Below are 14,071 nucleotides of genomic sequence, written 5' to 3' on the forward strand. Positions count from 1 at the left end.
TTATGCCATTAACCCCAGACCAGCCCATGAGGCTATTATCTCTTTGTGTTGGTTTCCATAGTTACTCCGTTAAGAACTCAACTGACAGTCAGCTGTCCTTTGTGCTTGCCGCTGGCCTCTCTGGCCTCGACTTTCTCTTTGATTTCTTTTTGACGCAGCTTTGAAAACCTCCTCTGTGTTTACACTGGCTGTGTCAGGTGATTGTACAGCAGTCATAAAATCTGGATTTGTGTATTTTTCTGTGTCCCAGATGGAGATGTCAGCAGCCGCAGGTGGCCGGGGGATGTCAGGTCACCGTCAGGGCTCCGGCACCGTGAAGAGGAGGAGGTGGGGAGGTTTGAGGCAGCAGTGGAAGCTTCTGGGCTTGTTTGAGATCGACCAGCAGCATGAGTTCTACGGCCTGACCTGCATGATGAAGGAGGGATTGGCAGCAGCCACCCAAAGCACCATTGACAATGCACCTACAGTGAGTACGGGTTAGCTGAGGCACCATTTTATTCACTTACACATACTTGCACAAACTTTAAATCTCCCCAGGTGGTATTTGGATGGAAGTACAGTGTTTAGGGTCACGATATTACAGGCAGGGCTTCACTGTCACTGTCTGTGCGTTAAAAAATTATGCAAGTTTCAAAGTAAATATGGCCAAATCTAATATGTGGAAAATGAATAGCCCTCGCCAGTGATAAAGAGAAGAATAAAATGAGCCCTCACATCTTTGCATGTCGGGGGTCACAAATTTTGTACCACTTCCTGTGTCCACCATGTGGCACTAGAGAACACTAATGATATGTCTTGTTGTGGTATATCATCCTTAGACCTAATCGTGTTAGTTCAGGCTTGAGCCGGTTAGCCAGAGAAAATATTGCTGCACACTGCCTCTAGTGCTATTAGCGCTCTCCTACTGACAAATGATTCGACATGTCTTTTTTATTACTAGAGTACAGAAAAATTAGTTTGAAAATGTTTTTTTTCAAATGGAAAATTAGTGAATTCTCATCAGTAAACCATTGTGAGAGGTGAAAAACTTCATAGTAACTGAGCTACAGAAAATGTTTATGGAGAACATATATACTACTTTGGTTAAATATGCACCGAGTGGAGGTTGAGACATGGGGCAAAAGTAGTGCATGAGGTGATGCTGGTGTGCTGAAAAAAAGGAAGTTAGTTATAATAGTCAGCAGTTGCAGCGGTGGTTGCAACACTTCAAAAAAAAACGTAGTCTCCGGTTGCAGAAAGGTGTGTCCAAAACTATTCTTAGTCATATCCGAACACACAGAAATTATACACACATCCTTCCTTGTGACTCACGCTTCCCAGAGTTATCATTATCTCTGATACATGATCCGTAAATCCGCTCTGAAATGGAAAAGAGGCGTCTCATGACTCCACAGCTGACACTGGAGCTCACTGAACCCATGACAACAAACCAAACTAGGAAATGTGTTCCAAAAATATATTGTAAAAAATAATTGTAAGGGTGACAAAAGTCATTTATATGAACTTTTTTTTTCATGTTTCATTATCGGTATGTCTTTGGCTGTTTTCTGATAGTCTGTCCATCTGTCTTTCTTATTCTTGCGAATGCGGTTTCTCAAGAAGGCCTTGGGAGGATCTTCTTCAAATTCCGCATAAACGTCCACTTGCGCTCAATGAATTTAGTGGTCAAAGGTCCCTGTGACCTCACAAAACATGTATTGTCCATAACTCAAGAATCCATACACTTATTCTGACAAAATTTTACAAAAAAACATCTACTAAAAAAAAATTATGTGTTGAAAATTTATATATAAAAGGTCAAAGGTCAACTGGTGGTCACAAAGGAATAACTCTGTGCCTCATAAAAGCTGGCCTATTTTTAGGTTTTCATATTTATCATTACAAGTCTTTTTATGCCGGCAATAGTCATGGCTGAAGGCATTATGTTGTCTGTCTGTACCTCCGTCCTTCCGTCCCTCTGTCCCTCTGTGCCTCCTTCTTTTCTATTCTTGTGAATGCAATATCTCAAGAATGCCTCGACAGAATTTCTTCAAATTTGGCACAAACGTCCGCTTGGACTCAAAGATGAGCTGATTAGAATTTGCTGGTCTAAGGTCAAAAGGTGAAGGTCACTGTGAACTTGCCTCTCTCTCATTCTTTTAATGTGATATCTCAAACAGGCCTTTAGAGTATTTCCCCAAATTTGGCACAAATGTTCACTTGGACTCCAGGATGAACTGATTAGTTTTTTTGTGGTCAAAAGTCAAGGTCACTGTTACCTAAAAAAAAAACCTCTAATAGAATAAACTGTGAAATCATAATTTTTTTTTCTGAATCCAACACCATAACTGAATTAGAGACAGTAATTTCAAAACTGTGCTTGATGCTTGTTTGCAGAAACATCTAAATTTGAAGCATTGTTAGCATTCCTGGCAACAGATGAGTCTGGACAGACATTAAAGTCAACTGTAACTGCAACTTGGTTTAGGGAAGCATACAACCACATTTTTCATGTTTATGTAATTTAGGCTAAGAATGACACTTGCCTCTGTAATCATGACAAAAGTCAATAATATATGTCATGTTGCAGTACCAATATTTTTTAGATATTATTATTACTCTATCCATATATACAGATATTTTCCCTGTACATGGTTGCTCCCATGTACAAGGAGCTTGCCTTTCCATTACCACTCGGATAACACACCTATGTTATTGGGGATAATGATGGCTAGTGCGCAGTTTTCTGATGCCCAAATCGTCGTTGTCGTGTGAACGAAAGGTCATACCGCAACAAAAGTTTAATGTTTCATGCAATAGAAATAAAGCTGCTGACGTTTTGATCATCCATTGTCATGCTTCTTAGAATGTTATCGCGAGAGGAGAAGACGCAGAACACAGTCCACTCAGTGGAAACACAGTCATCTTGCAGTTATGTTTATCGACATTTTTTAGGTTCTGTGCGAATCTGTAATGGACACCTGCCTTGTACTGCATCCCAGCACACTCCACACAGTGCAGCCAAGTCATTACCATTTGTGTTATCTTTCAGTCAAGGTAAAGGTTCAGAAAAATGACGGGATAAACCCAAAGTATTGTGTTTCAGGTATTATTTAAATTCAAATGTCATACCCATTAGGCTTAGAAATAGTGCTTCAACACTAAAATGTTTGTGAGATTTCCAGAAAACTAACAAGTGGAGACAGGGTAAATGAAAGCATGTGGTATGACATACATCTGTTTGGGAAATGGCGTCTAGATGGTTGCATAATTTCTTTGTCAGTGGCAACAACAAGTAATCCAGGCATGGAGCCAGTATATTGAGGTGAATTATGACTGTCTGCTCTCCACAAACCCACACAGTCTGTTTTCTGTGTGGTCACAGATGTCTAGCCATTGATCATTGGAAAACAAGCCAGAAAGTTGCCATTTTAAATGACTAGTTTTGTGGCATGTCTGTGATCTGCTTTTTTTCTACAAAATTAAACAACTGAATGAACATCCTCCAAGACTGGTGATTCCATAATTTTTGCCTGGGGTTGTACACAGTGATGCCCATAGTGAGGTTGACATAGGTTTAACCTGCCAGAGGTCAGAGAGCAGTGGGACTAACACTGCTCTCTGACCTTTATATTTAAGCCAGAATAGCTAATTAGTGATCCTAGATTCGTTATTGTGTATATTCCTGGAACACAAGTTTCTTGTGCTCAGTTGAAATTCCCGTCCGTGTGACGGGGAGGAGGGGGAGGTGGCAGAGCTTTTGTCCCGATCCAGCGGGGGTGGTTTTGAGTCCGTTCAGACCTGCCACTCTGGCTCTGCTTCCTCTCTTTCTTTCTTTTCTATTACTGCTCTCTGGCATTCATATTTAAGTTGTAATTGCTGATCAGTGACTCTAGGATCCTCATTGAGTGCTAATCCTTTTTACTGATCACCACCTTGGGTCTGTTGAACTGCACTACGCTAATCCCATTGCCTCTCCGGAGCATTCCTGCTCCCTTGTTTCCTAGCTTTCCCTGATCCTGACTGTAACCCTGGCTGTGCCTGATCATTGTGATATCTGTCAAGTCAAGTCAAGTCAGTTTTATTTATATAGCCCATTATCACAAAACATGGTTTGCCTCAGAGGGCTTTACAGTGTACGACATCCCTCTGCCCTTAGACCCTCACATCACCTAAGGAAAAACTCCCCAAAAAGAACCCCTGTAACGGGGAAAAAAAAGAGGAAGAAACCTCAGGAAGAGCGGTAGAGGATAGTGAGGGATCCCTCTTCCAGGGACGGACAGACGAGCAATAGATGTCGTAAATAGCAAATGAAATACAATCATGGCAAAAAAGGAAAAGAGAGAGAGAGAGGGGGAGAGAGGGGGGGGAGAGAGGAGGGGGGAGGGGGGGCACAGCAATAATAGAAACAGATGCATGTCATATTACAATAATGGTAGGTGTGGAATTAGTAATTGCTCTCTATGATGATGTTGATAGAGATGATAACAGTCTCATGCATATGTTGAAAGGGAGGTGTCCAAAGGCAAGATCACAGCATCGGCGCAACCAGGACCAGACCACGATCAGGGCGAGCGGGGAGCACAGAATCAGTACAGCCACAGCACAAGCACAACCAAAGGCAGGGTCGCGGCATCAGCACAGCTATCACCACGGTCAGGCACAGTCAAGGTTACGGCCAGGATCCAGGGAAACTAGGAAACAAGGGAGCAGGAATGCTCCCGAGAGGCAACAGGATTAGCGTAGTGCAGTTCAACAGACCCAGGCTCTGTAATCGCGAGCCCCAGGCAGTGAGAGTACCACATGGCTATCACAGAGCTAAGCTAAGCTTGCACATGGCAATGCAGTTAACAGACATGCATGATTTCTGATGGCAGCATTGAGAGAAGGAAAGGAGCTCAGCGTATCAGAGGAAGTCCCCCGGCAGGTTAAACCTATGTCAGCCTAACTATGGGCTGGTCCAGGCAGCCTGAGCCAGCCCTAATTATAAGCTTTATCAAAGAGGAAGGTCTTAAGCCTACCCTTAAAAGTTGGTGTGTCTGCCTCCCTGACCGAAAATGGAAGATGGTTCCATAGGAGAGGAGCATGGTAACTGAAGGCTCTGGTTCCTAACCTACTTTTGGAAATTTTGGGAACCACAAGTAACCCTGCGTTTTCAGAGCGCAGTGATCTTGAGGGTTGGTAAGGAACTATGAGCTGTGACAGATAGGATGGAGCCTGACCATTTAGAGCTTTGTAAGTAAGGAGGAGGATTTTAAATTCAATCCTGGATTTCACAGGGAGCCAGTGCAGAGAAGCTAAAACAGGAGAAATATGGTCCCTTTTCTTGCTTCCCGTTAAAACACGTGCAGCAGCGTTCTGCACCAGTTGGAGAGACCTAAGAGATTTGTTAGGGCAACCAAATTATAGGGAATTACAGTAATCCAGCCTAGAAGTGACAAATGCATGTACTAATTTTTCAGCATCTGTTTGGGATAGGATATGTCTAATTTTTGCGATGTTACGCAAGTGAAAGAAAGCCGTCCTTGAAGTTTGTTTTATATGGGAGGCAAAGGATAAATCCTGGTCAAATAAAACTCCGAGGTTCCTTACAGTTGTGCTAGAGGCCAAGGTAATGCCATCTAGAGAAATTAAATTGTTGGAAAAGGAGTTTCTGAGTGTTTTGGGCCAAGAACAATAACTTCAGTTTTGTCTGAATTCAACATCAGGAAATTACGGCTCATCCAGGCTTTTACATCCTTAAGACATGTTTGAAGTCTAGATAGCTGATCAGTTTCATCTAGTTTCATAGATAGATATAATTGCGTATCATCAGCATAACAATGGAAATTTAAGGAATGTTTTCTAATTATGTTGCCTAGAGGAAGCATATCTAAAGTGAAAAGGATTGGTCCAAGCACCGAACCTTGTGGCACTCCGAAGCAGACCTTTGTATGTGCGGAGGGTTGATCATTGATGTGAACAAATTGGGAACGATCTGATAAGTATGACTTAAACCAGGCTAGTGACGTTCCTTTAAGGCCAATTGAGATTTCAAGTCTGTGCAGTAAGATTTGATGGTCAATGGTGTCAAATGCAGCACTGAGATCTAATAGGATTAAAACAGAGACCAGACCTGTGTCAGAAGCGATAAATAAGTCGTTATTAATTTTTACTAGTGCCGTCTCTGTGCTATGATGAACTCTAAAGCCTGACTGAAAGTCCTCGAATAAACTGTTGTCTCGGAGAAAGTCACAGAGCTGATGAGCAACCACTCTCTCAAGGATTTTAGAAATAAAGGGGAGATTAGATATCGGTCTATAGTTAGCTAAAATCTCAGGATCGAGAGTGGGCTTCTTTAGAAGAGGTTTAATGACAGCTACTTTAAAAGACTGGGGTACATAACCTGTTAATAAAGACGCATTGATTATATCTAATAAAAAGTTGTCTAATAAAGGTAAAACTTCCTTAAGGAGCTTAGTTGGGATGGGGTCTAGCAGGCATGTTGATGGCTTAGATGCAGAAACCAAAGTATAGAGTTGATGAAGGTCAATGGGGGAGAAATGGTCTAGATAAATTTCGGGCCTTGCTGCCATAATCTGAGTTCGGGGTCAGGTCAGTGGAGGGTAAGAGGTGATGGATTTTATCTCCAATAGTTATGATTTTATTATTAAAGAAATTCATAAAGTCGTCACTGCTTAGGGCCGAAGGAATACAGGGCTCTATAGAGCTGTGACTCTGAGTCAACCTGGCTACAGTGTTGAAAAGAAACCTGGGATTGTTTTTGTTTTCCTCAATTAGTGATGAATAATAGTTTGCCCTGGCATGGCGGAGGGCCTTCTTATAGACTTTAAGACTGTCCAGCCAGACTAAACAGGACTCTTCCAGTTTGGTCGAACGCCAATGTCTTTCAAATTTTCGCGATGTTTGTTTCAATTTGCGAATCTGGAGGTTAAACCATAGGTCTAATTTTTTTTGTTTCATTATTTTCTTCTTGAAGGGTGCAACAGTGTCGAGAGCTGATCGCAGTGAGCCAGTAGCATTATCGATGAGACAGTCAATTTGGGAATGACTTAAGTTAGTAGTAGTGTGCTCAGGAGTTGTAAGACATGGTAATGATGTCAAAGCAGAGGGAATTAGTTTCTTAAATTTAGCCACTGCTGAATCAGATAGACATCTAGAAGAGTAGCTCTTACTGAGAGGCTTGTAGTCAAGTATAAAAAAACCAAAAGTTATCAAATAATGGTCTGACAGAGCAGGAATCTCAGGAAAGACTAATAAATCTGCAATATCAATGCCGTATGCAAGGACTAAATCGAGGGTGTGATTGTAGCGGTGGGTGGGTTTATGTACACACTGACTGAAGCCTATTGAATCCAAAAGTGTGGAGAAAGCAGAACTAAGGCTATCACTATTAACATCCATGTGAATGTTAAAATCCCCTATGATAATAATTTTGTCTGATTTGAGCACTAAACTTGATATAAGCTCAGAGAACTCAGATAGAAATTCAGAGTATGGGCCGGGGGCGCGGTACACTATGACAAATAGAATTGGCTGTAAAGTTTTCCAGGATGGGGTGAGAAAGACTAAGAAAAAGGCTTTCAAATGAATTATAGTTTAACTTGGCCTTAGTGTGAATTGCTAAGCTTGAATCAAAAATAGCAGCGACTCCCCCTCCTCGGCCATTGTCCCGCGCAACGTGACTATTTATATGACCAGGAGGAGTGGATTCATTCAGGCTAACGTACTCTTCAGGACAAAGCCAGGTCTCAGTGAGGCATAATAAATCAATATGGTTATCCAATATTAAATCAGTGACTAAATGAGCCTTGGTTGATAAGGATCTAACGTTCAAGAGTCCGCATTTAATTCTCCTGTTATGATGCTGTATGACAGGAGATGAGTTAATTTTTATGAGATTTTCATGTACAACTCCCCTTTTGTTTATTTTAGTATTAAACAAATGAAGTGGTCGGGGGGACAGACACTGTTTTTATAACATTTACATTATGGGTGTGTGACTGTGCTAGAGGAAGCTCAGAGAAGCGTGTAAGACTGCGACTCTGAAACCTGGTCCCAACTCTGGTTTGTCATGGCTTTGGGCCTCTAATAAAATCAGCCAGATTCTTAGAGAGGAGAGCGGCTCCATCCAAAGTGGGATGGATGCCATCCCTCCGGATAAGACCAGGTTTACCCCAAAAGGAGCACCAATTATTAACGAAGCCCACATCATGACTTGACTTGATGTCAAATGTACACCAGAGAGGACTGACGAGTAAACAGCCAGTGTTAAAGGATCCTTATCAATAATGTTTGTCAGTGTTTGTGTTTTTAACAAAAAACATGTGTTGATGGGAACCACAGCGGAAATGGGATCAACTCTGAAACAAGACCTTAAACCAGAGTGGTATGCAGTGTCCACCCTGCTGCTGCTGAATGACCAGTCAACACACACACACACACACACACACACACACACACACACACACACACACACACAGAGAGAGAGAGAGAGAGAGAGAGAGAGAGAGAGAAAGCTGTGTGTACTGCTTCAGCCTAATCCCAGACAAACACACTGCTGACTCAGCAGGCTGATGCATGACTGTCCTGCCTGTTGTGTTATATCTGCAGAGTCCCCAGAACACAACATAACACACACACACACACACACACATATGCATATATTTTTTACCGGTGTGCACACTGTACCATGGCTTTCAGCGGCTGGGTGGGGGGTGTGGGGGTGAGAAAAGACGACTCTGTATGCAGACTGAGTGGACACCAAGGAAGCTTGTCTCTGATCTTTGAGTGTCTCAGTGATGCGAATTAGTGATTAATTCCCTCATGCACGAATCATACACCAATAATAGCCTAATTTTACACAGTTTCATGATGATGAAGCTACAGGAAAAACAGAAGTACATCCCAAAAATAACATCAATTTTAGAGATACCCCTCCACCCAGTGGAAATGATATGTGTTTTCTTAATATGCCTAATATGGTAAATGACATCAGGTGGAAAATGGTAGAACATACAAATTCCAAGGCAAAAGCCCAAAGTGAAACATTATACTAGAAACAGTTCAATGCCTTTTTCTTTTTCTTTTTGCTTTGATGGCTGTGGGATCAAATATTGTAGTTTGAATGGGTTTCAATGGAGCATTTTTTCACTTAACAGTCTGAATGTAACAATTTAGTTCCCACAGTGTATTTTAGACTTAGTGTAGGACATGAGCTGGAAATTCCAAGATTAAACAAAAATACGCAATTCTGCCAAAATGTATGCCATATGCATGGGCACAGCCAAAATGATAAAAAAATGAAGAATAAAAAGTGTGTAACATGAGCCAAACAGACCCTAAGGTCGACAACAGACCCTAAGGTTCGAAACCCAGTTGGAACAGGGTTCGGTCCATGAGTGGGGGCCCTTCTGTGCGGAGTTTGCATGTTCTCCCCGTGTCTGCGTGGGTTCTCTCCGGGGTCTCCGGGTTCCTCCCACAATCCAAAGACATGCAGCTCAGGTTGATTGGTGACTCTAAATTGCCCTTAGGAGTGACTGTGAGTGTGTATGGTTGTCTGTCTATTTGTGTCAGCCCTGCGATAGTTTGGAGACCCGCAGCCCTTACGAGGGCAAGCAGTTACAGAAAATGACTGACTGACTGACTGGCTTGAGATTTATTTTTACATCCAATCATATGAGCCACATGTTCAAACTCAAGCTTAAGTGTCAAGCTCATTCCAGCTCAATTTGTGTCATATGTGAATAATGTATTTCTGTCTTTCATCTTTGTGATACTGAGCTTACTTCTTTGTAAGCTCAGTTGACAATAACATCTTTCCATCTTTGCTTTTTCCCGCTCTAGAATGAACTGTCAGATGAGGATTTCAGATTAGAGGTCACTCAGATTCATAAGGTATGTGGATGTGTCTCAACAACCAACAACAATGAAATTATTAATGATTATACTGAATGCTGCAACCGGCATATTAAGTTGCATGTGTGTATGTCGTGTGTGTGTGTGTGTGTGTGTGTGTGTGTGTGTGTGTGTGTGTGTGTGTGTAGGACTTTACAATGGAGACGTTTGCAGGCCCGGTGTTTGCCAGCCTGCGTGGCTCTTTGGGGATGACAGAGCAGGAGTATCAGCAGTCACTCTGCTCGGAAAACTGCTACCTCCAGTTCATCAGCAACTCCAAGAGCAAGGCCGACTTCTTCCTGACGTGAGTCATGACACACACACACATACATACACACAATTGTTCCTCTGTTATTATATGAAATTAACATTTATTTTGGACTGAAATCTCATTTGCCTAACCTCAAAACTTCAGTGTCTCTCAGCCAAAGACTGTAATCTGAACCCCACCGTGAACTCTTAACCAAATAACTTCAGCACTTACGACATGCTTAATGACAGAGTTGTGCTGTTGTGTGCAAAAGCTGCTTCAGTAACACTTTCTATGAGGACCACATCTTTAATGCATTATGAAGACATTCATAGTGGATTATGTGTTCATAATGCTTTATGACTATACTCAAAGACACAAATACTGATGACTGAGACACTATATCAACAGTCATTCAACATTATAGATTTGACTTACAGTGATTTATAAATATCAAGGCTCTTATGGATGCTCTTGACTTGATATAAACTAGAGATTGACTGATGTTGCTTATAATGCATTATAAATATTTATGCTCACCATATATACACACCAATATACACACATCAATAATCAGCTGTAGTAATTACTCATAGTGTGGTATAATTGTCCATGCTGTATCATAAGTTATCATTGTATGTGTTAAGCAAAGTGAGGTACATATTGATGCATTTATAACAATTTATGCTTCATCATAATGTTTCTTTGTTGATTTTAAGTTTAATTATTTTCATGCATTAATAAGAATCTATGCTGCATAATAAGTGATTAATACCATACACTGTAATACTTTCAAAAAACATTTAAAAGACTTAAGTTTGGATGCATTATAATGTGGTTTTCACAGAAAGTGTTACTGGTGCTTCTTTTATCTCACAATTTAAGAAAACAAGTTGTTGCAGCTCAAAGCTCAATGACAAATGTTGTGACTACGTCCAACATTTGGTGCTAGCGATTGGTAAACCATAAAAATCACAGTACCTTTTCATTGGAGAGGGGTCAGAGTGTGGCTTGTTACATCATTGATAGGATAGAGATCTACTTACTCTGTGCTTTTGAACTTCTAGAAATGATAAACGCTTCTTTTTGAAGACCCAGAACAAAAGGGAAATCAAATTCCTTCTGGCCAACCTGAAGATCTACTTGGAACATCTGAGGAAATACCCCCACTCACTGCTGGTCAAGTTTCTAGGTACACACATCATGCACACACACACACACACACACACACACACACACACACACACACACACACACACACTCACACACACACACACGCACACACATGCACACACACACACACACACACACACACTGGATAATATGTTTTGTATCAGTTTACGTACAGAGTTTTGCTGAGGAGGGGATATCAAGGCACCAGTAGTATGGAGGGAAGTTTACAATAGTTCAATAACACATTCTACCCACATTTTGATACAGCAAAAATTGGTGAAGTGTCCTTTTAAGGACAGTTAAACTTTTCACATTCTCAACAGAAAAGAACAAACCCACAGAATATCCATCTGTAAATCAGCTAGTCACGCCACGTTACCTTGAATTTATGGAGAAAATACTGTTTTGCAGCAAAAACAGCAAACATATTGTTTAGGGCAGCCCCTGGAAAGTCAAGAGATTTAAATTATCAGTTGAAGACCCCTCAAGCAACTAAGATGGCTTCAAGTTGAGCAGAGTTTTTTTTTTAAAAAATTATCTGTCCGGTCAGTGTCCTGTGCAGCGAACTTCTGTGGATGTTTTAGTCCCTGGATTTTGCTACGGAGTGAGTGCTCTTGGCTGTTATGATAGTCTTTGATATTAACTCTTTGAGATAATGTTATCATCATTCTTATGCTTAGAATTACAGCTCACAGCAACTTAATACGCAATGTCACACTGAACATCCTGCTGAGCCCCGTTTAAAAATTAAAACTGTATGTGAAAAAAAGAAAAAACATTTTAATTTTTCTTAAGAAAAAATCTGATTCAACTTGAAAAATTCAGCGTCAAGAACAGCCCTAATATTGATTTATTGTTTAATTGGGGACCATGTTTAAGCAAATTGGTTTGACTTCTTGCAAAAATGTAGTTAGAAAACAATGAGCAAAATAATTAATAAGACGTGGCCCAAAAATGATCAGGAAATTAGAAATAACAAGACTAACAAGAAAATTACCTGAAAATAAGCAAAAAAAGAGAAAAGTAAAAACAAAACAAACAAGAAAATGAGCCCCAAAAACTCGTGGAGAAATTGAAAAAAGTAAACTAAGTGAAATACATTCCAAGAATACTGCATTGAACTAATAAATACAATTATGAATATAAATAGGATATAAATAGGAAATTTGCTCTGCACTGGAGCCATCAACATATTATTATCACAACCCATTATGTTGTCAATCTATTACACAACTCCTTGCATCATATCATGAATCACGACCTGGGAACACAGAGGGTTTTGTATAGATTGACTGACATGTTGATTTCAACTGGTGAAAAAGGAAAAACAACATTTAATTACAAAAGGATTGACGCAGATGAGTTTCAGTTTTGGGATTAGCCAAAGTGTGTTAAAAGCAGCGCTAAAATCAATATTAGCAGGCATGCATAGCCCCCAGGGCCCTCCATTGGCTCAGTAATCAAATGGGTGATGCTGTTAGTGGCTTCACGACTTCCCCATTAATGTACTGTAAGCATAATGGAATGGTTCTAATACAGAAATGACCTTCAATAGAAGTAAATATGCCATGTCTTTTTCAAAGCATTCCATCAACAAAATCAGAGTCACCAGTCTATACTAATTATTTACAGCTAGGCAAGGGTTTTTTTGGAGCTGGAAAATGTTTTGTATTTTCCAGAGGGCAGGGATAATTTGTGAGTCCACAGACTGATGGAAAACAGGGCATGCGGCTGGGTGGAGCGCTTCTCATTACAGCTCTGTGCCATCACAGAGTGTGCAGATGAACAGTGTTTGCATCACTTTAATGCCACTTCTATAGACAGACATTAGACACTCTGCTGCAGGGGCAACAAACAACTAACGACCACAATCAAGCGTCCTCTCAGTCCTGAGTCATCAAATTGCGCCACTCTGTCAGTGCTTTCAGTGTATGAGTATGACACCAAAAGCAACCTTCTGCATCCAGACAGAACGTGACTGGACAGGGTCAGATAAGAACTTCGAGATGATCTGCTCAACTTTATAAGAGTTATGTGATGCAATAACACCTACTACAGTTCCTACTGACAAACATATAGCCATAGCATCATGCGACCTAGAAAAGCCAAAAAAAGTGTTTCCATCGCAGTTTTACAAAACAGGGCTTTTTTTTTAATTGCCTGAAATACCACCTCATGTGAGCGGAATTTGCGATAAATGAGAGTGTTTTCCAAAATAACATGTTTCCATTCGGTGTATTTTATATTCTCAATTTCAATTTGTGATATTTGAGGGTTAATCGGATAGCATGTTGCATTGAATTGAGTTATTTCTCTCTGTTTTTTTCAGGTGTTCACAGGATCAAGATCCCACACAGACGAAAGGTACAGATCATATGTTTTTACGGTTCTAGTTGGCGTTCAAATGACTTGCATGTTAAAAAGCATTACAAAATACATTTCCTGTTTTCACTTGTCCTTTGCAGAAATACTTCATCGTTATGCAAAGTGTGTTTTATCCAGATGATCGAATCAATGCCAGGTAAGCTTGATTTAAATATTGATAATATCATGTTAACCCCTTAAAACCTGGAGCAATGTTACTTTTAATGGGCTAATTTTCATGCCTTTCAGAAGTATTTAAAACTGAACAAACTGTCGCAGATTCTTTCAAAAACATGGACACAGCTCGGGAGGAAACATATTTTTATCATTATTATTTATATCATATCATATCATATCATATCATATCATATCATATCATATCATTTCATAGCATATCATATATGTTAC

The 14,071-nt window shown here is 40.4% G+C and overlaps 1 protein-coding gene across 1 annotated transcript in view; it reads left to right on the forward strand.

Annotated features, from left to right (window-relative positions):
* The first annotated feature begins 250 nt into the window (after positions 1 to 250).
* pip5kl1 (phosphatidylinositol-4-phosphate 5-kinase-like 1) overlaps positions 251 to 14,071 on the forward strand; it is a 28,687-nt gene continuing 14,866 nt past the window's right edge. The window contains exons 1-6 of the mRNA XM_042509829.1: positions 251 to 466; positions 9,826 to 9,876; positions 10,026 to 10,180; positions 11,194 to 11,318; positions 13,629 to 13,663; positions 13,765 to 13,820. Coding sequence (XP_042365763.1) covers positions 251 to 466; positions 9,826 to 9,876; positions 10,026 to 10,180; positions 11,194 to 11,318; positions 13,629 to 13,663; positions 13,765 to 13,820 — 638 coding nt within the window. The remainder of the gene's footprint in view (positions 467 to 9,825; positions 9,877 to 10,025; positions 10,181 to 11,193; positions 11,319 to 13,628; positions 13,664 to 13,764; positions 13,821 to 14,071) is intronic.

This window comes from Plectropomus leopardus, chromosome 20 (assembly GCF_008729295.1).
Source record: "Plectropomus leopardus isolate mb chromosome 20, YSFRI_Pleo_2.0, whole genome shotgun sequence".
Taxonomy (NCBI): Eukaryota; Metazoa; Chordata; class Actinopteri; order Perciformes; family Serranidae; genus Plectropomus; species Plectropomus leopardus.